This window comes from Ipomoea triloba, chromosome 10 (assembly GCF_003576645.1).
Source record: "Ipomoea triloba cultivar NCNSP0323 chromosome 10, ASM357664v1".
NCBI lineage: Eukaryota > Viridiplantae > Streptophyta > Magnoliopsida > Solanales > Convolvulaceae > Ipomoea > Ipomoea triloba.
In genome coordinates, this window is record NC_044925.1 from 24618541 (window position 1) to 24643571 (window position 25031).

At 33.9% G+C, this 25031-nt stretch overlaps 4 protein-coding genes and 1 long non-coding RNA gene across 8 annotated transcripts; 3 read left to right on the plus strand and 2 right to left on the minus strand.

Annotated features, from left to right (window-relative positions):
• The first annotated feature begins 365 nt into the window (after positions 1-365).
• Positions 366-3018, plus strand: LOC116031340. The gene is made up of 3 exons (XR_004100577.1): positions 366-950; positions 1065-1223; positions 2676-3018. It is a non-coding gene; the product is annotated as an uncharacterized LOC116031340 (long non-coding RNA).
• Positions 3019-4092: 1074 nt separating this feature from the next.
• Positions 4093-4894, minus strand: LOC116032636 (splicing factor 3B subunit 6-like protein). The gene is made up of 2 exons (XM_031275303.1): positions 4544-4894; positions 4093-4436 (listed from the first exon to the last, which is right to left on the minus strand). The coding sequence occupies exons 1-2, from the start codon at positions 4795-4797 to the stop codon at positions 4316-4318; spliced, it is 375 nt and encodes a 124-aa protein (XP_031131163.1). The 5' UTR covers positions 4798-4894; the 3' UTR covers positions 4093-4315.
• A 1607-nt stretch (positions 4895-6501) lies between these two features.
• Positions 6502-8091, plus strand: LOC116032411 (membrane protein PM19L-like). The gene is made up of 4 exons (XM_031274946.1): positions 6502-6815; positions 7011-7230; positions 7657-7702; positions 7796-8091. Exons 1-4 carry the CDS (start codon positions 6686-6688, stop codon positions 7880-7882), a joined length of 483 nt encoding a protein of 160 aa, XP_031130806.1. The 5' UTR covers positions 6502-6685; the 3' UTR covers positions 7883-8091.
• Positions 8090-10765, minus strand: LOC116032410 (suppressor protein SRP40). Of its 2 annotated transcripts, none has more exons than XM_031274944.1 (4): positions 10358-10765; positions 9006-9908; positions 8799-8897; positions 8090-8470 (listed from the first exon to the last, which is right to left on the minus strand). In XM_031274944.1, the coding sequence occupies exons 2-3, from the start codon at positions 9885-9887 to the stop codon at positions 8805-8807; spliced, it is 975 nt and encodes a 324-aa protein (XP_031130804.1). In that variant the 5' UTR covers positions 9888-9908; positions 10358-10765; the 3' UTR covers positions 8090-8470; positions 8799-8804. The 2 variants fall into 2 exon arrangements, with proteins under 2 accessions (XP_031130804.1, XP_031130803.1); XM_031274943.1 differs by having other exon boundaries at positions 9006-9868; positions 10358-10761.
• A 5129-nt stretch (positions 10766-15894) lies between these two features.
• Positions 15895-24564, plus strand: LOC116032843 (ABC transporter B family member 9-like). 3 transcript variants are annotated; one of them, XM_031275571.1, is made up of 13 exons: positions 15895-17121; positions 18202-18350; positions 19417-19471; positions 19810-19985; positions 20091-20312; positions 20418-20656; positions 20756-21281; positions 21365-21638; positions 21752-22424; positions 22524-22752; positions 22950-23216; positions 23314-23577; positions 23729-24564. In XM_031275571.1, exons 2-13 carry the CDS (start codon positions 18222-18224, stop codon positions 24371-24373), a joined length of 3699 nt encoding a protein of 1232 aa, XP_031131431.1. In that variant the 5' UTR covers positions 15895-17121; positions 18202-18221; the 3' UTR covers positions 24374-24564. The 3 variants fall into 3 exon arrangements, with proteins under 3 accessions (XP_031131431.1, XP_031131432.1, XP_031131430.1); XM_031275572.1 differs by having other exon boundaries at positions 18238-18350; XM_031275570.1 differs by having other exon boundaries at positions 15895-18350.
• The last annotated feature ends 467 nt before the right edge of the window (positions 24565-25031 follow it).

Genomic DNA, 25031 nt, shown 5'->3' on the forward strand with positions numbered 1-25031 from the left:
TTACTGTGTTTGATGATGATGACATGATGTGGTGGTTTAATGCAAGACTAATTTTTTGTACTAATTATTATTGATTTCAAAGCATTGCTATATTTTTTTTTTTGACTTATTATTAATAAAATTATAGAGTAAATTGCCATTTTGGTCCAATGACTATTGTAGTAGTGTTAATTGTTATCCGCCCGACTTTCAAAAATGTTAATTGCTTATCTTGACTATGCATTTTTTATTAATTTTGGTCACGCTGGTCAAATGTGATCGAAAAATTATAAGAGTTAAAATATTGAGGGTATTTTAGTCTTTTTGCATTTCTTTTTCTTCTTCCCCATCCCTTCGTCGCCGGATCTGCTCCAAAATTGCCGGCACCAATTACCAGAAAGCATAACCCCAAACCAAACATCATCTTCTGCTCATCACAAGAAATTGATCTCTGTAAACCATGCCCATGCCGGATTCCAGAGCTTCACCAAACTTTCTTTCAATTCATCTCCCACAGGTAGCCTGCCGCTTTTTTATAACGGGTTTCGCGGAGAGCTCAGTCGAAGGGGCATCTGGAAGGTTAACGGCGATGCATTGTGCAACAACGCAGATGAATTCAGCCTAGCAGTTCCGTTGTGGAAATTTGCGCGCAAGCCTCGGGGATGATTCTTCGAAGCCATTACATCTTTCTTGATGACGGGTGCGAGGAGACGAGGAGTCAGGGGGAAGATGAGGAGAGTGATGAGTATGAAGAAGCGAATGAGGAATGGAAAGCGTTTGAACTATTGAAGACCCATGTATTTGCTTCTTCAATTTGGGTTTTGTGTTTTGAGTAGCACTGTAAATAATTCTGGGTTTTCATGCATTGTTCTTGAACATTTTAGCAGACTTGTGTTCTTAGAGTGAATATAGACTGTGATGGGTGATTGGGTGCAAGCAGAAAGTGAACAAGAAATTGCAGAAGATTGAAGGTGAGCTTAATTTAGTTACAATTAGTGATAATTATATTAATTAAGCAATTTATTTATACTACTTGCTTGATTTCTTCGTATAGTTGCACCTGCAATTTGACTAAAATTTTACAGCAACAAAGCAGATCCGGTGACGAAGGGATGGGGAAGAAGAAAAAGAGATGCAAAAAGACTAAAATACCCTCACTATTTTAACTCTTACAATTTTTCGATCACATTTGGCCGGAAATTTGACCGGCGTGACCAAAATTGATAAAAAAATGCATAATCAAGGTACGCAATTAACATTTTTGAAAGTCACGGATAGCAATTAACACTACTACAATAGTCATTGGACCAAAATGACAATTTACTCTATAATTATATTTTTTTTACTTTCGTTTTTTGACTTTCGTGAAGAAAAAAAATATTTTTTATAAATTGTGTCATGTGAATATGTGATAGTTATAATAAAATTTTTAAAAGGAAAAAAATATCAAAATACAACATCAATTATGATAATTTTACTATTTTAATTATTGACTTATATTTTGTTGAATAACATTATTGACTATTAAAATTATAATTATTTTACTTTTTAAAAATAACAAAAATAGAATAATGTTATTGTTTATTGGGTGCGACTTCTCCCTTTTATTATTTTGCGCAGTTTTTTAGAGTGTCAAACTTATATGGAGGAGAGAGAAATGAGAAAAAAAAAACAGTATTGATAAGAAAATATTTAAAATTCTATTGATATAATATTCACAATAAAACTAATAACTTTCTTGTATGTTTTCGAAAAAATAATAATAATAATTTTCTTGTATAAAATTCATACTCTAGCCACTCAACTATTATTTTGATTTATTAATTTTAAATTTGCTGATGTTTGGTCCGTTTGGATAATGACGAGCTGCGAATGAGACAAGTTCAGTGGGAAACTGGGAATTATTATTATTATTATTATTCTAAAACAATAATTTTTTTTTAACATTTTGTTGAATTTGGTGAAAAGTGACAAATATATTTATAGCCATACGAAATGCGATAAATTTTTATAATTTTATTATATGAATTTATAATTATAAAATATTTTATTTAAAGAATAATAATTATGTAGTAAAAATTTCCACAAAATTTTATTAGAATGATATAATTAAAAGTTTTTACTCACGTTTTTTATTAGATCAATCAGAATATCTTGAGTAATTCTTTCTTTCTTTATTTTCCTATTGAATTTGAACTGCTTGCTTTTTTCCACAGGGACTAGATTGATTGTTAATACGAGGATAAGTATTTGATGTTATTTATATATGCTCCTATTCTCCTAATAATGGATATGAAAATGACAAGCAACAAGTGGAACAACACGCAATTTTATTCTATTTTTATTCTTTAAATATTTTTTAATCCAATTTAAAATATAGTTGTGAAACCTCTTCGGATACATTAAATGATACATAAAAATAAAAAATGAACCCAAAAATTTACAACAAATTATATTATGGATCATGACTCACCTTATATTGTGAACTCTAATCCAAAATGACATCATTTTGTTTAAATTAGCGTGTCTTTTTTTTTTTTCCTGCCTTCCGTTTAGTTAATACCCACCTTTACAATAATAAATATATAATATGTTAACTATATGTACATAAACTTAAATATGTAAGTACATGGTCTTTTAAACTATAAGTCTATTATGTTAAGTAATTATAGCTATCTTCTATGAGGAACTTGCAGGTAGCACATGGAGTGTTGAAATAATAGTTGCTATAAGATCGCATCTCATCTTTGTCCTGCAATGAACCACCTCTACGGATACAAGAGAAATCGACGACTAAAGGAGATGAAGAAAATCATAAACTCGAAAAAAGTGATTAGACGAAAATGCGCTTGCTGAAACGGATTTTCATTGAAAGCTTCACCGGAATGACCAAAAGTGTCTAAAATATAATAGTCTAGAGTTTTAAATGGTAAAAATGATAGCATGAGACTAAATATGAAAAATGCCACAAAAGATAATGGATGGCCGTTAAAATGAACTCTTTCCACAAAAAATGCCCCGATGGCCGCCTAGGCGCGACCTTTTGCAACCTTGGCTATCACCTTCTTGCAACCTTGATTATCACCCTCTTGAAGTTTATGTTTTGATCTTTTCTTTTGGTGTATCTAAAAGTGATCGACACAGTTAGCTTCATTTGTATTATGCTTTTTTTTTTTTGCCCTATAAGAATTTTGTTCCTATGTTATTGAAAACTCAATGATGAATGTTTTTATTGGATTAAAGCAATACTCCTTTTTACTATTCATTAATTAATCAAATTCTTCTTTCTTTAATTACTTTCTATAAAAAAAATATTTGTATATATGTTTAATTTTTTTTTTAATAGTACTGACCCTATTACTATATGTCCATATATATTTTCTCAACGTATTGGAATTAGAATTTGTGACCTCCCATTTGAAAGAGTCACGGAGGTGCCATTGAACTACAACCTCTCATTTGTGTTTAATTGTTCTTTTGATATAGTTTCTAAATATATAAAATTGGTATATATATTTCTAGAGTAGCCATACTAAGCAAGTCGGAGCCAAACACCATTTTTTTTTCTCCCTATCTCTCTGGAGATTCACCAAGCAGATCCCTAACAGAACTTGGCATAAGTGCATAACCCACAGGATACAACCTAGGGAAAGAAGAAATAGAGCACTATCTTGTGCAGTTGCAATTGATTAGGTTATGATTAGTTGTTTCCTCCACATTGAGACACAAGGTGCACTGATAAACATAAAGATGCGTTTACTAACCAAAGAAATTCTCCATTTTTCTAGTGATAGGGAAAAAGAAAAAGCAATGCGGAAGAAGTGAAATAAATGAAGGCAAATTCTTTTCCAATTTCTGAGGTTTATTTAGGAATTCGTAAGTTAAAACAAGTTTCATAAGCTTCAATTCACCCATGCTACAGTTGTCACCGGCATCCCTAGGAAGTCTTCATGAGAAGTTTAGACAGAAGTCACAGAACATATAAGATTAAAGATTGTTATTCAACTTGCTCAGTATACAATTGTAACTAAGACCCTCTCTAAGTCTTACTCACAAATACCCATGCCTATATTAAAAGTTAAGAACCATCATACACAAACAAGTACACAAGTATAAAGCACAAGATCATAGATTAATATATAGGGACGCATAACACAACTGGCAAAATTGAAAACATTCATTCACCCTGCTAATTCAGCATCGCAAACTACCAATATCAAAGCCAATGTTTGGCTTTCCTCACTTCTGTTTTACTGCCAGTTACAGTTTAGCTAGAATTCTACACATAATAGTGAAAAGCACTAGACATTGAGAAAAATTAGGGTTTACAATATAACTACTTATCTTTGGTGGAAACTCCATACTTCTCCTGAAGCTTCTGAATCTCTTCCTCCTTTTTCTTCTGGTCGAACTTCTTGCTCATCTTGGCTTGCTGGTAGTACAACACTATCAAGTACCTACACAATTCAATTTCCAAAAAATCAAAGTCAATTGTAAATCAAAAAATCGATAACTGACGAAATTATAAAAGTAGATAGCTCGGTTAGGGTTTCAGATTGGGAACCTATTGGCGACGTTGAAGCCGGAGAGATGGTCGACGGCGGTCTTGGCGTCGTAGATATCCTCGTAGACGACAAAGGCGGTGCCGCGGGTGTCCTTGTTGGTGCCGATTCGGATCTGCCTGATGGCTCCGTACTTGCCGAAGATATCGTACATCTCCTCGCTGGTGATGTTGAAAGGCAGGTTTCGGACGTAGAGCACACGGTTCACCTCCGGCGGGAGACGCGTGTTCCCCTTCCGTAGACTTATCGCCGCCATATTTTCCGAGAGAAATGCTCGATCGCCCGGAGTGGATTGTTGTTAAGGCGATGTTGAGGATGAACGAAAGGCGGCGACAATGAAACGATGGTAACGAAATAAATAAATAAATATGAAGGAAATTATGCAATTATCGAATAGTAAGAATAGCAATTATATACTCCGTACTATAAATAGAAATAGAAATATATATGATTATGTGGTAATGTTTTTGTAAATTAAATAATAATGTTAATTTTTATTTATAAAAATACTGTTTGTTGTTTTTTTTTTTAATAGCAAAACCATAGATATTATTAATTCAAATACAAATACAAAATTGGTTAAAATGTTAAATAATAGACACGTTTAATTAAAAATTTTGGGTCCACACAACAAATATAAGACAATAAACCATTTAAACCCATAAGGCATGTTAATGTACAGTCATTTTTTTTTAAAATATAACTTTGGGAAAAAATAAAATTACAATTTAATCCAACAAAATAGTGTTGTTGTGTTTGCTTTGTTAATAGACTGCAAACCTAGTAGCTCATGCATTAGCTAAAGCTACATCAGCCTGATTCGCATGTGTAGGGTGATGTTATTTGGTCTTATATTTTTGTTTTGATTCTCAATTGTTAATATAGTTTTCTTTTTGTCATTAAAAAAAATAGTAAATATATTCAATTCATAGCATTAGATAATTTTAATAAAATGATAAAAGAATATTAACAAAATAACTAATGCTAATATTGACGGATTAATGAGTTAAGTGAATTGACACATTAAAACACTAATTTTAACATGCCAACTCGCCAATGACCCGGGACAAGTTAATGCTAAATATTAATCCGTTATTTTTGTGTTTGGTTTTGTGTGTAATGGATCATTTAAAAAAAAAAATTGCTATGTGTAAGTTAAAGTGACGAGTTTGGTGTTAGATTTTATCAATTTGAATTGACAGTGTCAATATTCAATATGTTGTGTTATGACCTACTAATAACACTTATAATAATGATGGTAACAGTGTTACTTAACGGTGTGAGAATAGTATGGCATGTACGACATTTTATGCACAATGTACAAGTCTTTTAGTGCATAAAAAGAAAACATAAATTAGAAACATAATATGCATTCACACCTATAAAGTTTATTATATAGATCTGGTTGTAAAATTAGTTGTGGGGCATTGTTATATACTTTGCGTTTCTGATTAGAGATTAGAGAAAACTCTGTTCACATTTAAATATTAACTACAGAACTGTGCATGATGGAGATAGTGATCAAACTTGAGATTCAAGCTCTTAGCTATTTGCAGCAAACAGTTGCACTTTTCTTCCTAGAAACCTAGTACATTAAAGAACCAAAACAAAAGATCAACCTAGCTAGCTAAGCAAAGGATGTTCTTTCTGCAAGAGTAACCCCAACCCAGTTGATCAAACAATTGATTTGGTAATCATAAAGTTCATGTGGGAATTGTGTATTGGCAGTTTTTTTGTTTGAACCGGTCAACTATGGTCAACCTCGACTGGTTTACCTCATTATGGTCATTTGTTAACTAAGGTCACAAACCAATCTTAACCTATAAAGCACATTCGGGTAGCAATTGCAGGTTATCCGTCAATAAAAGTAAGGTTTAGAATGTTAGCCGGCTGCAAAGAAAGAATATAGGACCTAGCTTCCTAGCTTGCCTTGACCATGAAGCAATTGTCTTTACAACTCCACAAAGCCCTTTAGAACAAACAGCCTTACAAGAAAAGAACAACAGCCTTCTCGAATAGGGAAATGGGCAGTTATAAAACCCCCTCATGCCTGCACAAAACACATGTTTGTGTTCAAATTCTCTAAGCCATTTCATTACTTTAACAAGACAAAAGTCTCTTGTTTCTCAACATAGGATTCAAGAATGGCTAATGGGTCGAGCCTTAGATCGGTTGCATCACTGCTGTTGCTGCTGAATTTCTGCATGTATGTTGTGGTCTTGGCCATTGGCGGATGGGCGATGAACTTAGCCATCGATCATGGCTTCATCATCGGTAATTAGGTTTACTGTCTTATGCATTTTTATCTTTTTTGAGTATCAAGGAAAACCTGCAATCACTGTCTAATTATGTAACCCTAACCAGCAAAGAAACTCAAGCTGGTAAACCAGCTTAGGTTGTCCCGAGCTGACCTCCTTGTTTCAGCATTTCTGGGATGGCATTTTAATGTTGTGGGGTTTTAATTAACAGGTCCAGAACTTCACCTCCCGGCGCATTTCTCACCTATATACTTCCCAATGGGAAACGCAGCCACCGGATTCTTTGTCACGTTTTCCCTGATAGCCGGTGTTGTTGGAGTGGCGTCTGTCCTCGCCGGAATCAACCATATCCGCCATTGGACCATTCAGAGCATGCCTGCTGCTGCTTCTGCTGCAGCTATTTCCTGGAGTCTTACTGCTCTTGCCATGGGGTAAGCGCTCCCAATCCTAATAATAGTGCACTCAAGATTTATAACAGTGCACTCAAGTGTGTACAGTATTAGTTGTCCGCATATACACTATCAAGCCTTTCCCAATGTACCATAATAACTACAGAAATGTCACCACATTTTTTCCTCCATTTCCCTATTTTACCGCCGTTGATCAATCATTCAATCCAGATATATGGATAAGATTAATCCACAATTTTTACATGAGACTTGTTCTCATATGATCCTTTCTCTCTCTCTCTCTATATATATATATACTCGCAAGCTACTCGAGCTCAAGCTTGGCTCGATAGTAACCATATTGAAACATAAACTAGAATACACAAGCTTTTAGCATAAGAATTGAATTGAAACATTGGAATTGGGAGGTTTTTTCCCATTTGACAACAAAGAGTAAATGTTTTGCAGGTTTGCTTGGAAACAGATTGAGCTAAACATCAGGAATGCCAATCTGGTTAGTGTTTCAATCATATTTCCAAGAAATCCACAATATAACACAACTTAGTAATACTGATTATAAGTTTTCTTTCGAACTCCAAATATGCAGAGAACAATGGAAGCATTCACGATCATACTTACTGTCACTCAACTGGTATACATAGCCGCCATCCATGGCCCATCAAGAATGGCATAGACAAACTCCAGAAATTACTCATAGATTATAGATATATGCATGAAGGAGTGTGCAGTGTGATTTATACTCTTTCTTTTTGTTGTTATTATTTTTTCCGTTTTTCATTCTTTTGTTGTTCACTGAAGTTATGTAACCCAGCCAGAGGACGTATTAGTGTATTACTACCTTGATTGTATTTGTGAAATAAAAGCATGTTACGAGACAGAATATATAATGCTCGCTAGTAAAACTGATTATGAAACAAGAACTAAAAACAAATATGCGGTTCAAGCTTCCTGGCACAGACAAACGACTCTAAGAAGGCACATCACGCTAATGAAATGTAGAAAACGGGCAGGAAAACTAGGGCTAACTGCTACAAGATGACGAGAAAGCAACACGGAAGCAAGTAGTTCCAAGCTGCTTTTTCAAAATATAAGACTCTTAGACCGCTTTAAGGTTTGAGTTTGTGTAATCACCTCTTTCGCTAATCGCTAGTTATTCTTTGAGAAGGAAACTTCTGTAGAAGGGAAAGTACTATCGAGGAGTTCTTCGATTTACCCAAGTCCAGCAAGCATCGCTGATCATGTAAGCACGTTTAACACTCTCCTGCATCAGAAATATTTTTACCAATTTTACCACAATTTTGTACAATATTAGCACAAGAAATGAAAACAGTACGAGTACAAATAAATAGTTCTCACAGACAAGAACATGAGTTGGTTCGAAAAAGAAATTTCCCATTTTTTATGACCAAAGGCTGCATGCACAACTATCCATCCATTAATGAATGGAAAAACATTTTCTGTTGAACGAGTAATAGGCCAAGAAAGGCAGCATAAACAATAAATTATAAAGAGGTTTGGATCTGAGTTATTTCTTAGCTTAAACTTTGACAAGCAGGGAAAGATGTTTAATGAATATAGATTAATCTAACCTGAACTTATCTACTGGATCCCGTGAACAGCTCAAACAGTCCACAACAACCCTTGAAAGATGTTGTTTGCACTGGTTGTAAAACTGAACCCACTGGAGGCTGCAAATAGTTGACAAAAATGGATAACCTTTAGCCAATACATAAATCAAAGCATGAATTTCGACCATAAACTAATTCAATCGTAACTTAATATGAAAATTGAGGGACCTGGATATCAGAGCACTCGGGAATTTCAGAATCTTTGATAGGATCAGCACCAGTACTAACATCAACTTTGGGAGTATCATATACGGGTGTTGGTTTAACTCCATTTTCTTGAGTTGCAGAGCCCTTCCCATACAATGTTTCAGCTGCAGTATCATGTGATGTTTGAACAGCTTTATTGTCGTTTGTCTGTGATCCCACGCCCACTCGAACTTCTGAGATAGAAGCACTCTCATCATCTAAACCCAACTTTTTCTTCTCATTTTTCATCAGATCTGATTGAATTGCATATGAGGTCATAGCATTATCTTCAACTTGTATCATCTCTTCAGATATTGCAGTCTTGTCCAACTCAATAGACGTCACTGCTCCCACATCTGAATTACAAGTTCCAGTTTCAAGAATGCTATCTGTAACTTTAGCAGCTGATAGAGAATCAAGTTCGTTCACCACACCAGTAGGATAATTAGCAACCGTGATCTTGTTTTTGACGGCAGCATCAGATTCATCATCTGAACTGCTGCTGCTGCTAGATGAGCTCTTTGACGAGCCTCCTTCATGGGATCCCCTTGAGGATTCGATGCACTCAACATTTATATCCTTGTCCCGGGGTTCATCCAAAGCCTTCAATTCCCTTTCAACATGAATAACACTTTCCTCTTCCACAACCACTTTCTTCTCCATTTGCTCGCCTTCACTCGTCACCCCACTCGACCGATCAAGCAAGCTCTCCTCTCGCTTATCCCCCTCTTCCTCGTCTCCCTCCACGAACTGGTCTTGGCTTCGGTTATCCTGAGACGCAGGGGAACAAAGCTCCCCTCTTCCATCACTGTCTTTGTCATCATGATGCTTCAAATCCTCTTCCCCTGCCATAGTTTGATTCATCAAGACCAATCAACACAGGATCTTGCAAAAAGAAAAACAAATAAACACTTGCCAATCAAGCACATAGACCTCAAACATCATCAATAAATATATATATAGCCACTCCACAACCAAAACTAATCCCATACTAAATCAATTGACAGAAAATTAAAAGCACTTTAATAGGAAAAGTTAACCACTTTCCAGCAAACCCATAACCAATCACACCCTCAAAACCCTACAGAGATGTAATAAACATTAAAATAAGTTATAAAAGAAAAGAATGCAACTTTTTAAGAGAAAATAAGGGGTACCACAAACCCAAATTGGGAAGCAGAACAACTGTAAAGGTTTTCAAGATAAGAAAATGATTGAACCCCAGCATATGCCTCAACTGGAACTGGCCAGAAGAATCATAAAAAGCAAATCTTTGTACTTGTATTCAAACAGACACACACACACATTTATGTCTTATACAGCCTAGAGAGTACCATGAGTGAGAGGAACAGGGAGAGATGTAGAGTTGGGTTGTTGGGAGGCCCCCTTGACTTCCGATTCCTTCTTTTTCTTGGCAGCTTTCCGCTTCTTAGCACCTGATGGCATGATGATTAGCTAGGTAGCTCCCTCCCGGATTGAAAGTTGGGTGCTTTGATTGATAATTGAAAGGGGTAATGGTGTGTCTCTCACAATTCAAGAAACTTTGTTTGTTGTTTCTCTTTGCTTGCCTTGGACTGTGTGGGGTTTCGCATCCGGACAATTACACAGTAGAGATCGAACAGCGTTGCTGGAGGGGCCAGGGAATCCAGTGGTACTCGTATATTTGCGTAATTCTTGGCCCAATAATCTCTCCCACTCCTCTCCTTCAGGCTAATGTTTTGATAATTTATGTTCCAACTTTTGTATAAATCTCTTCTCCTTTTTTTTTTCTTTTTTTTTTTTTTCCTTTTTGTGTGTGTTTGTTTCTAGTCTAATTCCTAAATATGGAAAACTATTCGTGTGATGTAACTGTATTTGTCACTTTATCAGATAAATAATTTTTTTAAAATAGAAATGATATTTTTATTTTCTTAGTTACTAAGTATGGTGGATTAGTTTTCAAAAAAAAAGTATGGTGGATTAAGTTTTTCAATTGTACATATGGCTCTGTTTGGCACAATTAGTTGAAAGCTGACAAAAATATGAACTAATAAGTTAATTAATTAAAATTAAGTGTTAAATCAATTAATAAGTGTAAAAGACAAAATGATAAACTAAGATATTAAGATTTTGATTCATGAATAGTAGGTTGTGTTATTTTTGTAAATTAATAAAGATAAAATAGGAAAAAGAATTTAAAAGTCATGAGCTTATTTTGAAATACTACTGGCAAATTATACCGTGCACCACGTACGTAAACGACGTCGTTTTTAGCATTGTAAACGAACCGTCCCCTTTTTTTGGAAATCACGTTTCCCGTTTCGGCCGGTCTCTGTGTTTATGTTAATATTCTGTGTATTCTAAGTAATCGTTCTTTGTATTCCAGGCAATCATTCTGTGTATTCTAGGCAACCGTTTGGTGTATACATGTTAGTAACACATGTTGTGATGTGTTTGTGCATTCGAATGTTTAGGATGATGAGTTCTGTGCATTTTGTGTATTCATGTTATTAACACATGTTGTGATGCGTTTGTGCATTCGAATGTTAGGAGAATGAGTTTTGTGTATTTTGTGTCAATATTCTGTGTATTCTGGGCAAACATTATGTGTATTATAGGAAAACGTTCTGTATATTATAAATAATGATTATGTGTATTATAGATATTGAATTCCCTGGTGTGTTTTAATACGTCGGCTGGTGCATTTTAATACATTGAATGTTGTGTATTTTAACACATGTGTTTCTAATAAGTGTGGTGCATTTTAATACGTAGAATGGTGCATATTTTAGCACATGCTTTATAATATGGGTAAATAGTGTATGCTTATAATCTGACATGAGGCACATTGTGGTACATTTTAATACATAGAATGATGTGTTTTATTAAGTATATTGATGAATTTTAAGTGAATAGGTGCATTTGGTATATTGCGTGCAATGGTGTGTTTTATCGGTTCCCTGGTGCGTTTTAGTACGTAGAATTGTATATTCTGTAACATATATATATTGCGCGTTGATTTGATGAGTTGATATGATCTAATGGCTGAAAATAGGTCGCACTACCACACCTAATGTAAAATTCTTAAAACTAAAATGAAATCTCTATGGACTATGGATGTTGGACTTCCGATTTTGGATCGAAGTTATGTATTTATTAATATAGGTATTGAAATAATTAGATTTATTACTATATGTTTTATTTTAAGGAAATAAATTAGATAAAAAATTCAGTTAATCGGTTAACCGAAAAAAATAAAAAACGGTTCAATTAAGTTGGTAATATAAAGTTTGGTTTGATTAACGGTTAAATTTTTAAAAATTTAAGTTAGAAGGTTTCAGTTAATTGTACGGTTAATTGAACCCCTAGTTTAAGGTAAGCATTGTTGTCATTTTTATTATTAAAAAAATGAATACGAAGGAGGAGGAGGAAAACAGATAAAGCTTTTTGCGTGCCATCACTGCCATGCTAAATTTGGTATCAAAAAAATTACAAAATAAACTCATTCCGGGTTAACTTACATTTCATACCATACATTAATGTTAAGCTACATATAGCAATTAGTACACGGTTATTAGGGAAAGTAAAGTCAAATTCGTAAATAATTGTCATTGACTTTAACAACCCTTTTATATTTAGCCTGATATCAACATTTTCACACTTTGACATTTGGTGCATAACTATCAATTTCTTTTCAAATTTAGTTAATTTAGTCAATAATTCTATTTAATTTTAGTCAAAATCTCTTATATAACGGTCATGCTATTTGAATTTAAACATTACGTAAGCGATATGGTAAAATATAATAATATTAGGGTTAAATTATGAAAAGCAGACAATATCGAAGAGAAAATTAATTGGGAAACCAAATGTGTTAAGAACTTGATCGTCATTTTCAAAAAAAAAACTTGATCGTCAATGGCTAAATGTTGGAACGTAAAATAATAACTGAAGGAGAATTTATGGGACTAATTTCATAAATATTACAAACTAAAATATTACACATTGTAAAAGTTTGTAATGTTTATTAAATTAAACGTTGACCTATTCTTTTTCTTATTTTTAATCGTTATATCTATTATATTGATGGCTAATATTTGTCCAAACATATTATAGAACACTTTGTTATATATAATGATGATTTAGAAAAAATATTTTGTAAATTAAAAGTGCAAGTTGTTTTCCACGAAAATGGTTTAGTTGGGAAGAGCAGTTGGATCCAAGTTTTCCATGTGAAGATGCTTCCACATAATTCATTAAATAACTAAAAACTAACCACTAACTACGTACCACATGGGTTATGACATGATTAAGATTTATGAACATAAATAAACTTATTTTTTTCGTCAAAAAGGTAAACCTTTTTTAAAATAAAATAATAATAATAATAATTCAGTAGCACATACTAAAAGTAAAAAATGGTAGATAACTAATCTTGCATTGATATATTTTGAAGTAATTATTTAAAAATAATCACTGAATATTATCACATTATGGGTGTGTTTGGTTCGCACATTGAAATCTAAATCGAAATTAGTATCAAATACTTGGTAATGGTAAAGGTTTTGGTGAAAGTATTTTGCATGTTTGGAAATAGGGTGAAATGAGAATGATTATTAATATTTGAAGAAGCGGATGAAGAAAGGAAATGAAACCTTTATTTTATTAGGCATTATCACATTCGTGTAATGAGCGTGAAAAACTAATTTAAAACATAAATAATAAACTATCTATAATGTGATACGATCAAATGAGAATTAAGTTACCGTGAGAAGTATTGACTAATTTGAACTGTTCAAATAAGATGATCAATGACTAAAAATTAAAGAAAAAATGGGTCATAAATATACAAACTTTCAAAGTTTATATATTTATATAAAATCGATCCCACCATTTTCCCTTTTTTCTTATTTTTCTTTATTTTTAATAGTTAGATCTATTGTATATTCTAAACTATTTTTTTTTTCCGAGTACATATTCTAACCTAATTTTGTTGCTAGTAATTCAACATTTTTCACAGAAATTGAAAGTTTTTGTTTATTGTGGAGTTACAATGCCCTCTTCAATTGGATATCCTAGTACCTATCGTAGATGTCAGGGTAATGCTAAAGTAGCCATAACTCATAACAACAGGATTATTGATTAAATTCTCTTGATTTTTTTTAGGTGGCAAGTAAATGCATACTATCAAATAATGATTCCAAATTTTTGTTGCCAGTGGCAACAAAAATTTGGAGTCATTATTTGATAGTATGCATTTAAAAAAATTTATTTTTGTGCAATAGAACTCCCTCTCTCTATTTGTTCCACTCCCTTGGAAGAAAACTTGTAAAAAAAATTTTAAAAATGAACCAATAGTAAGATGCTCAGCTCATAAATAGTTGATTTATCGTAACATGAAGAGACACTTTTCCACTATATCAATTGTCATGTACATCCGATGGATCTGCAGAGTGCATGCAGGGGCATCTTGCTACTCTCCCTCGTGCATCAATCTATATTCTTTATGGCTAAAATTAAAGCTGAGAGCCTGAGACCAACTGCCACTTCCAAGTAGTTGTTGGTTGTTGGTAGCTCCACATTGATCAAGTCCATGTTTTGGATAAAGCATAATTACAACAATTAAACTATGTATGCCGCCCCAGCAATAACATAACTTTTGCAAGATGATTAATTTAGCAAATCCCTGATTGGATTATTATTATTATTATTATTATTATTATAAACCATATTAGATTGCAATTTTGTGTTACTTGCAATTTTTATTTTTTGTTCCCTTAAGGCATGTTAGGCACTCAGACTCACTTTGCCATAATGGCGTGGTAGGCCCACATGCATCTCAAGTTGGATTTTAGGCAATAGATTGTAAGTTCGTAGATATAAATGAATTTTAACGTTAACTGAATAAAGTTTACGAGAAACCTAACTTCGTAGTAATGGAAGCGGAAGAGATGTTGATTTCTAGTCATAGTTGTGTTGCATATTGAACGTCTCATAGTTGTGTTGCCTCTTAAATAATAGATATGCATAGTAACGTTAGCCGCTTTGTCCTATAATGAGCAGTATGCGTACCACAACTAAATGTGTTATATAATGTATGTCTAGTATCCTATCAATACAGACTTTATATAGACATAATGGTTGATTACAGACAAATGATAGTTATTCAATTGAACCAAACTACTTAATAAGTCAATTAACTTGCACCACATAATTAAGACCCAAATATATAATATATATTATACTGGAAAATCCAACGATACATATATGATCAAGCTAAAAGTCATAATGTGTGAGTTCTACTCGTACACTGTTTTGTTCGGTTGAGTGTGAATGCTTTGGTATGCTGACTTATTTTTTAAAATATAAATCTATAAAGTTAAATTGATAATTATAATTATTATAATATATTGTTGAGTGAGCTAAAATTGCATAAACCTATAGAAAAGTTGTAAATATAATTATATAATGATATGAAAATAAAATATACTTTTAAAAGTTGGAGAATATTATCAAAATAAACATAGCTCAATAAATCTTGATATTGGTAATTTTCTTTTAAAAAATCAAATATTAAGCACCTTGAAAATTTTTAAAGTATAGATAGTGGGAACAAAGAAACCTCAATTGTGTATTGTTTAGTCACATTTTCTATTTGGAAATTTTCAAACAATAAAACTCGAAAATTGTTTGAAAGTGAAAAGTTTCCCATGTTTAATTCTCTAATTTTATTTTTTAATTAAAAAAACATATAAGCAAGAGCATTATCTATTTCCTTTATCCAATTAATACACACATTATTTGTTTCTTTAATCAATTAGTAAGCACACATTTTTTTAATGCTCTTTCCTTTTGTATAATTAAAAGCACACTTTTTAATGCTTTTAATTAAAAAAAAAAAAATAAAAACGCATTTTTACACTTGGGCCTGTCCTTTTCTGGTCATGGGCCATGGCTTGAAGCCTTCGGATCACCTCGTCATCGTCCAGGGGCGGCGCCGCCGGAGGTATGGCCGTATGGTTGGTTGTCGTGGTCCGTCGCCCTTCTTTCCGGCGGATAATGGATGACGACAAAGCTCTCGTTCGCAAAAGCTCAGTTCTTATCTCCGCCTATAATTTATTTATTTATTTATTTTTTATTTAATTTTTATCCTCGTGCTAGTCTGAAAACTGACAAGTGATAATCTTATCCCTAACTTACAATTACTCTCTATCCTTTTATCAGTTCTCAATTTTTTCCCATTTTAGGTGTCAACAAAGTCGTTGATTATTTATTTTCCAGAAGAAGCAAAAAGGGGATGCTTCATTATTTTTTCTATCTGATAAATTCTAGCACTGAAGTAAGGAGTGGAACATAAAAATGCTGAACTTACTTGATCTTAAGGGGTGTAATAAGGCTTTAGCCTTTTGAATAATTCACACTTATTAAATCATGGACAAGTTGCTTATGGAGTAGCTGGAAATGTTGCAGAGGATCAGATAGACAATAGGAGTTATTACTGTAAAGCAGTGAATACCACATATTAGAAATTTAGAATTGTTATGCTTATACATTGGCTATAAGTTATTGAACTATTCGTTCTTATTCTGCTTTTTATTAGTTGATTTACTCACCAGAGGAAAATTGGCAGTTGAAAAGTATGCCTGCTAATGAAAATTGCTTATAAGTCCATAATCCTACAAGGTCTGGCTTCTGGTGTAGGTTTGGACATGGTTATAGTTCTTTTCAGTAGTTATGAGGTTACTGGTAAGTTACCTTTCTGATAATAAATAATGGATACAAAGGAGATGTTATCAATGTCTGTATGGCAGGCAAGAACAATAACATTCCTCTAAGAATCATTCTGAATGCATCAATTACATTCTTTATCCACAAATATAACCCTTTGCCTTTCCTTTCTCTCTATACTAACATTCTCAGGTCTCTGGTCAAGGAATTCCATATGCAGGTGCATTTGCTGCAGGGCAAGCCACAGACTTCAAAATGTTTGAGACTATAAATCGCAAACCATTCATTGATGCATCCAATTCTAGTGGTATTAAGTTGGAAGACATCAAGGATTAAATTGAGCTAAAAGATGTGAATGAAAAGATATGCAAATCTTTTTCCAGGAATCCAGGTTCTTACATATTTTCCAAGTACCTACTATAGCCCTGTTTGGATAGATTGGAAGTAGAAGGTCAAATGTTATAGTTCACTGGAAAGTGGAAATGTTTAATTGCCATGATATGGGAGGCATACTGATAAATGGTATCAATTTTAAGAAATTTAAGCCTCCAATGAATGTTTACTGGAAAGGTAAAAAAATTGTAAGCACAATATGAAAGTAGGGAAATTCTATCATGCCCCATTAGTATAATAATAAATATTGTACGGATGGTGGCATTTTTCTATATAAGTATTTTACGGATGGTAGCATTATAGTAAGTAAATTATTTTCCCAATTACTCACTATCTGCATATATAGTAATTACACTATTACTGTAATAAGAGAATAATATTTGCCTTAAATACCAAAACAGGCAATCAAACTAATAATTATTCTAATACAGCAGATCGATATCAAATTTCAAATCTGTATCTATATCCATTTCTTACTCTTCTCTTAATCGAAAAGAAGTGAGTCATATTATTAGACTTCATGTACCGTAGTTAGAATTGCCTATTTACCTTTCTTGATTATGATTTGTGTGTAATATTTGTACTTGAATATTAGCAAGTTACAATTGGTACAAATTTAATTCAAGTTACTAATTAAATTGCTATATAAATTTATTTTCCTTTCCGGGCATTAAACCTGAGTTGCAATTCTAGTACTATATTTTTCCTCTAATTTCCATTTTTGATGTGTTTTAAAATTTTTCTATATATGATCAATTGAATGGTTTCTATCCATTAATGCTCAACAATATTTATGATTGATAATCTTGCGAATTACGGAGTATTCAATTGAAAGTAATGCACATTGCACAATGACGATGAATTAAATGCATTGTTAATGTTTTACTCCTTTTGCCTATAAATATTATTGTAGTTATTTCCTATTGCTATTAAGTTCAAAAACGAAAGGATAGTAGGAAAATTAGTAGTCTCACAAACAAGATGAGCACTGAGGATGGAGAAAAATCAAGGAAAACCTTTGATCAGAAAGGAGCTGAAGATCAAAGTGTCCCATTGTTCAAACTTTTCTCATTTGCAGATAGGTTTGATGTTTCTGTAATGATCATTGGAACAGGAGCTTCCATGGCCAATGGGTTGACACAACCATTCATGTCCATCATCTTTGGTGAGCTAATAAATTCTTTTGCCAAGGTGGATCAATCACATGTTGTTCATACAGTCTCAAAGGTATTATATGCGTATATGGAGTTTCTTTGATTTTATTTACTTCATTTTTTTAGAAATCCATTCTTTTTCTTGATCTTATATAATCATGCTATATGGGACTGGCAATTTCCATCAGACACATCTGCTCGACTTCTCACACTCAACTTGCACGACTCGAGGGTTACTATAATTATTGGTTGATGGTGGATGAGAAAAATTTATCTGCCGCAGGCAGTCGTTTTGGTGTGACTTTTGAAGTTAACACTTCTTCCCACCTAACTCACCATATATTTATTTATTTTATATTTATATTTCTATTAAGGAGATACTACAAAATTTATTTTAATAGTAGGTATATGTATTAAGATTTAGGTTTTAGTTTTAGTGTAAAAGTATCTCTAATTAAGAGTTTGAGATAGAGATATTTGATTGTGCATAAATGTATATTAATATTTTAGTAGTTGTGGGTTTTAATATTGTTTTCATATTAGTTGGTATACAGTTCTATTAATTTTTATTATTATGTTAGTGATTTTTCACCTTTATTGTTCATTATTAAACAAATGTATGTATTTCTTGCTGGTTGGATATGGATTATAAAAATCACACCCTTGATTGGTTAGGATGTGTAACGGATATTAAATTCTAATAGATATTAAAGATTTAAAGTATGCTGGGTGGTGGTTGGAGTTCAACTTTTAACCTTCCCACTCCCAACAGCATGCTTATGTGTTTATTTGATCTCCATAATTCCTGGCAAAATGAATTTTCCTTTTGTTGTTGCATAGTGATTTAAGCAACTTTTCCATCCATAATTTTGAGATATTGTTATTGTCAACCACAATTAATTATTTTCTTTATACGATGAGGTAATTAATATATCTGGTAAACAATAGTGTAAGTTTTGAAATGAAGATGAATATTAATGTGCAGTGTCACTTGTCAGCGATGACTTTTGATGTTCCCTTGTTATTTGAGGATTGGTTGGAATTAATGGATTTTTTTTTCAAAGCATGAAAATCTGTGTTGTTGTATGTGTCTATGTGAACCAGAAGCATAACATCTTGCGATGCCATTACATTTTCAGGTCTGCTTTGATTTTGTGTGCCTTTCTATTTATGCGGGCATTGCTTCAGTTTTACGTAAGTGCATTTTTTCTATTAATGCTGATTTATGGTGCACTATTAATGCTAGTTCCTGGCGTTAATTTACTTAAAAGGGCTGCGACTGTAAGTTGGAGAAGTTTCTTGAGCTCAAAGTTGAAACAACAATGTTATAGATTTTGGAGCTTAGAAAAGTAATGGGAGATGCTCTTGCAGAACTAAAAGGAATGATATATTTGAACTAACAGACAGAGAGAAACAAAAATTAGAGAGGAAAAAAAAAATTCCATTAACTAGATTTCTGAAAATACTTATTTTCATACGTTTATGCTTTCAGATATGGTTCTTGAATGATTCACATCTTTTATACATTACAGAAATGTTGTGTTGGACAATTATTGGAGAAAGGCAAGCTGCCCGTATGAGGGGATTGTATTTGAAAGCAATTCTAAGACAGGATATTGCCTTCTTTGACACTGAAATGTCAACTGGAGAGGTGATTGGTAGAATGTCTGGTGATATCATTCTCATTCAACAAGCAATGGGTGTAAAGGTAAATTTCTTACCTATTTCTACACAAGAATGGAAGAAAATAAATGAATATGCAAGAAATAAAAGGCTAAAGAAAATTTTACCCCTTAATTACTGATTATAATAGGTTGGGAAATTCATCCAATATATCTCAACCTTCCTTGGAAGCTTCATAATTGCTTTCATAAAAGGACGGCTTCTCTCGTTAGTTCTATCTTGTTGTCTTTCTGCGTATGCCATTCCTGGAGGAATCATGGCGCTGATCAACTCTAAGGTGTCAAGTCGCATGCGAGTTGTTTATTCACGAGCTGCAAATGTGGTAGGACAGACAATAGGAGCAATTAGAATGGTAAAAGCATTGCTGTGATATAGATGTTAAAACTTGTTATAATAATATATTTATAAGATTCTGAAAAGTTTCTGAATTTCTCGATTTGGGTTATGCTTTTAATAGGTTGCTTCCTTCACTGGAGAAAAACAAGCGATAGATAAGTACAACAACAACATTAAAATTGCTTACAGATATAAAATTCTACAAGGTCTGGCTTCTGGTGGAGGAGCTGGTGCTCTATTACTTGTAGTGTTCAGTACTTATGGACTCGCCTTTTGGTACGGCAGCAGGCTGATATTAGATAAAGGATACAACGGGAGAGATGTAGTCAGTGCCCTTGCCGCCATTATGATTGGAGGAATGTAAGTGCCATAAATCTGTTATTTATAACTTTCTCAAAACTGATTTCATCACTTATATATAACCCCAGAACATAAATATTTGGATTTTAATGTTCTCAGGGCACTAGGCCAAATATCCTCGTATCTAAGTGCATTTGCAGCAGGGCAACTTGCGGCTTATAAAATATTTGAGACAATAAACCGCACACCACAAATTGATGCATCTGATATGAGAGGTATCGAGCTGGATGACATGATAGGTGAAATTGAACTAAGAGATGTGTATTTTAGGTATCCAGCAAGGCCAGATGTGCAAATCTTTTCTGGATTATCAATGCACATCCCAAATTGCCAAACTGTAGCTCTGGTAGGTCAAAGTGGAAGCGGCAAGTCGAGTGTCATAAGTTTACTGGAAAGATTTTATGATCCTAATGCGGGAGAAGTACTGATAGATGGCATCAATATAAAGAGATTCAAGCTCAAATGGCTAAGAGAAAAAATGGGATTAGTGAGTCAGGAACCTATCTTATTTGCAACTACCCTAAAAGAGAATATAGCCTATGGTAAGGAAAATGCTACTGATTTGGAGATACGAACAGCCTTACAAATTGCTAATGCTGCCAACTTCATTGATGAACTTCCCAAGGTACAGACATTGTTGTTTCTTTTATGGAGTGATATTTTTAATCAGTGCTGCAAAAATAATATTGGAAATTCCGTTTTATCTAGGGGCTTGATACCATGGTTGGTGAGCATGGAATGCAGTTATCAGATGAACAAAAACAAAGAGTAGCAATTGCTAGGGCAATTCTAAAGAATCCAAAGATTCTCCTCCTTGATGAAGCCACAAGTGCTTTGGATTTAGAATCAGAACAAATGGTGCAAGATGCACTCAACAATCTTATATCAAACAGAACAACTGTGGTTATCGCTCATCGTTTGACAACTATACGTAATGCTGACCTCATAGCTGTACTGCAATCTGGAAAACTTGTGGAGCAAGGTATCGAATTAACAAAGTGCATATATATAATAACAATATCTCTCTGTAAGTATGTTTAATATGGAAAGCATATGCCATAATGATATACATATATATTTCTAAATGGAACCTAGGAACTCATGATGAATTGATGCAAGATTCTAATGGGGCATATACCAAACTAGTCCAAATGCAACAAGAAAGTAAGCAAAAACACAATACACAACAAGTGGTTTCACTTGAGAGGGGAAGGACTATGATGGATTCAGATGAGTTTACTTGGTCATCGAGCCAGAGAATATCTGCAGCAATGAGAAGATCAGTGAGCTTTTCATCATCAAGACATTCTATCACATTTGGCTATGTGATACCTGGTCTAATTAACATTTGGGAACCTGAAACCAGAAATGGTTGTGAAAATGAAGAAGAAGCATATGAAAACAGTAGGGAGGAACAGAAAATTACTTCTATTAAGCGGCTTGCTGCTCTAAACAGACCAGAACTTCCATGTTTGGTGCTGGGAGTAATAGTCGCATGTATTCAAGGGGCAATTTACCCTGTATTTGGATTCATTATCTCCATGGCTATTAAAGCTTTGTTTGAACCACCATTAAAGATGATTAAAGATTCCAGATTTTGGGCACTCATGTGTCTTTCCCTAGGTCTAGTTACTTTCCTAGTTTTACCTATCCAGAATTTCTTTTTTGGAATTGCGGGAGGGAAATTAATTCAAAGAATTCAGTCCTTGGCATTCAAGAAGGTAATCTACCAAGACATCAGCTGGTTCGACGATCCTACAAACTCAAGGTACCCTGTTTTTTATAACCCATTTAATTATATGTATTAAACAAAATTAACTACTTTTGTCAACTCAATCTCAAATATATTATATCGTCTTTAATGCAGCGATGCAGTTTGGGCTAGATTATCTACTGATGCTTCCACTGTTCGGTGCCTTGTAGGCGACGCCTTAGCACTACTTGTCCAAAGCATTGCTGCTGTGCTATCAGCCCTGATTATAGCCTTTGAGGCCAATTGGGCTTTAGCACTCATAATTGTTTGTGTTTTGCCATTAATGTCTGCAGATTTGCTAGTGCAAACGTGGTTGTCCAATGGATCCAGTGTGGATCCTAAGGTTTCCTTCAAAATCCTACTTAGTATATTCATTAATGGCCAATACATTTGTACTTTTGGTAAATATTTGATTAGATAGATTCTGGAGGCATGGGGTAAACAAGAGCCATGATTGTGCATAATTACATCTTGATTATAAACCATATGCACATATATAAAATGTTTATTAGGTTATTGATATTCATAAGTACTTTATAGGTTATGTACAAAGAAGCAAGTCAAATTGCAAGTGAAGCAATTGGTGGTATAAGAACTGTGGCATCTTTTTGTGCGGAAGAGAAAGTGATGGCAATGTATCTGAAGAAATGTGAAGTCCCGGTGACGCAGGGAGTTCATGCTGGCATTATCAGTGGAGTAGGTTTTGCTTTTGGTTCTCTGGCATTTTATCTTGCAAATGCCTTCTTTTTCTACATTGGAGCTGTTCTGGTTCAACATGACAAAGCAACATTTTCCGAAGTCTTAAAGGTATCAAAACTACGAGAAAAAAAAAAAGTGGTTGCAATTATGGTCTATTTCCATGTATCTTCTTTGATCCAAAAACTAAATATAGTACTGTGTGCAGGTTTTCTATGCAATGACAACATTAGGTCTCGGAGTTTCTCAAGCATATGAAATGGCTCCAGATGTAAACAAAGCTAAGGACTCTGCTGCTTCTATATTTGCCATGCTCGATAGAAGACCCAAGATTGACTCTAGTAGCAAACAAGGCAAGATTTTACCTATTGTTTGGGGAGAGATCGAGTTTGAACATGTGAGCTTCAAGTATCCAACTTGCCCTGATATCCAAATCTTCAAGGACTTAAACCTGAAAATTCCTGCTGGAAAGGTACTTACAAGAAGTTTCAATTTACTGCATACCCTTCATCTGCATTATGCTTGACATACTAAGTAAAGGTTTTTTTTATGAGTACTACTGATTCTGTTACAATGCAGTATCTGTTACTAAGTAAAGGTTTAATTACATGATTTTATTAAAGGTATGTGCTCTCGTTGGCGAGAGTGGAAGTGGTAAATCAACGGTGATTAGCTTAATTGAAAGGTTCTATGATCCCGAGTCTGGAGTAGTATTATTGGATGGGGTTCCTCTTAGGGAACTAAAGCTAAGTTGGCTAAGGCAACAGATGGGGCTAGTGAGCCGAGAATCAGTACTCTTCAACGAGTCAGTTCGTGACAATATTGCGTATGGCAAACAGGGGACTGTAACCGAAGATGAGATTGTTAAGGCAGCGAAAATGGCAAATGCCCACAGATTCATTTGCTCGTTGCCTCGAAGCTATGACACTCGTGTAGGAGAAAGAGGAACACAACTCTCGGACGGCCAAAAGCAAAGAATTGCAATTGCAAGGGCAATCTTGAAAAATCCAGAAATCCTTTTACTGGATGATGTTACAAGCGGACTGGAACCCGTCTGTGAAGACATGGTACAAGAGGCGTTGGACCGGGTGATGGTGAGCCGAACCACTGTTATGGTTGCGCATCGCCTAGCCACGGTAAGACGGGCCCATTCAATTGCGGTTATCAAGAACGGAGTGATTGCTGAAGAGGGAAGTCATGAGGTGCTAATGAATATTGAGAATGGAGTTTATGCTTCATTGGTCTCCCATCATATAGGTACAACTTAATCAGAATATGTCTCTCTTGCTTTCTAAGATCTCTTCAAACACATTTGAACAACTATACTCTTGGAATAACATCCCTAGAAACACCAGTTACTATTTTGGGAATCTTAGCATTTGTTTGTATGTGTTGGAGGATTTATAATTGTCTTATTACAATCTTTTGGGGATTAAAATACATTCTGCATTTCATGAAATTATTCAGTATAGTGGACTTAATTCCCCTAATTATAAGCACCAAAAACTTCAATTTCCCATTCTTGCTAGCCCCGTAGCAATTCATTACTTTTTTGCCCATGAAAGGCAAAATCATTTGACCGGTGGGCTTGATAGGCAGTTTAGTTGTTCACAAATGTGAAATTTAGAAAGAAATACTAGGAATCAAGTCTCACTAGCGGCAATGTGATAGTAACCTCTCAACTCTCAAAATGATTTTTCACCGTAATTTACATCCTCCATAAATTATAGAGCTCACCACATTCAATGGAATCTCTACCCTATGTCTGTTAAAAAAGTTTTAATCATTCGTCTTTCTATCTCTACACACAATTTGACACACACAATTTGACACGTGTATTAACTGAGTTGCTCGTGCCAGAGGCGAAATTAAAAGAATTTAATAATATTAAAAAAATGATAATATCAAATAACATGAAATCTTCTA

Coding starts and splice junctions, on each gene's coding strand:
- LOC116032411 (XM_031274946.1), top strand. CDS start 6,686: ATGGCTAATGGGTCGAGCCTTAGATCGGTTGCATCACTGCTGTTGCTG. Junction 7,231..7,656: donor CTTACTGCTCTTGCCATGGG/GTAAGCGCTCCC, acceptor AATGTTTTGCAG/GTTTGCTTGGAAACAGATTG. Junction 7,703..7,795: donor ACATCAGGAATGCCAATCTG/GTTAGTGTTTCA, acceptor CCAAATATGCAG/AGAACAATGGAAGCATTCAC.
- LOC116032636 (XM_031275303.1), bottom strand. CDS start 4,797: ATGGCGGCGATAAGTCTACGGAAGGGGAACACGCGTCTCCCGCCGGAG. Junction 4,437..4,543: donor GGCTTCAACGTCGCCAATAG/GTTCCCAATCTG, acceptor TGAATTGTGTAG/GTACTTGATAGTGTTGTACT.
- LOC116032410 (XM_031274943.1), bottom strand. CDS start 10,469: ATGCCATCAGGTGCTAAGAAGCGGAAAGCTGCCAAGAAAAAGAAGGAA. Junction 9,869..10,357: donor CCCTGTTCCTCTCACTCATG/GTACTCTCTAGG, acceptor AAACTATGGCAG/GGGAAGAGGATTTGAAGCAT. Junction 8,898..9,005: donor CCGAGTGCTCTGATATCCAG/GTCCCTCAATTT, acceptor AACTATTTGCAG/CCTCCAGTGGGTTCAGTTTT.
- LOC116032843 (XM_031275570.1), top strand. CDS start 18,105: ATGAGCACTGAGGATGGAGAAAAATCAAGGAAAACCTTTGATCAGAAA. Junction 20,313..20,417: donor CAATAGGAGCAATTAGAATG/GTAAAAGCATTG, acceptor TGCTTTTAATAG/GTTGCTTCCTTCACTGGAGA. Junction 21,639..21,751: donor TGGAAAACTTGTGGAGCAAG/GTATCGAATTAA, acceptor AATGGAACCTAG/GAACTCATGATGAATTGATG.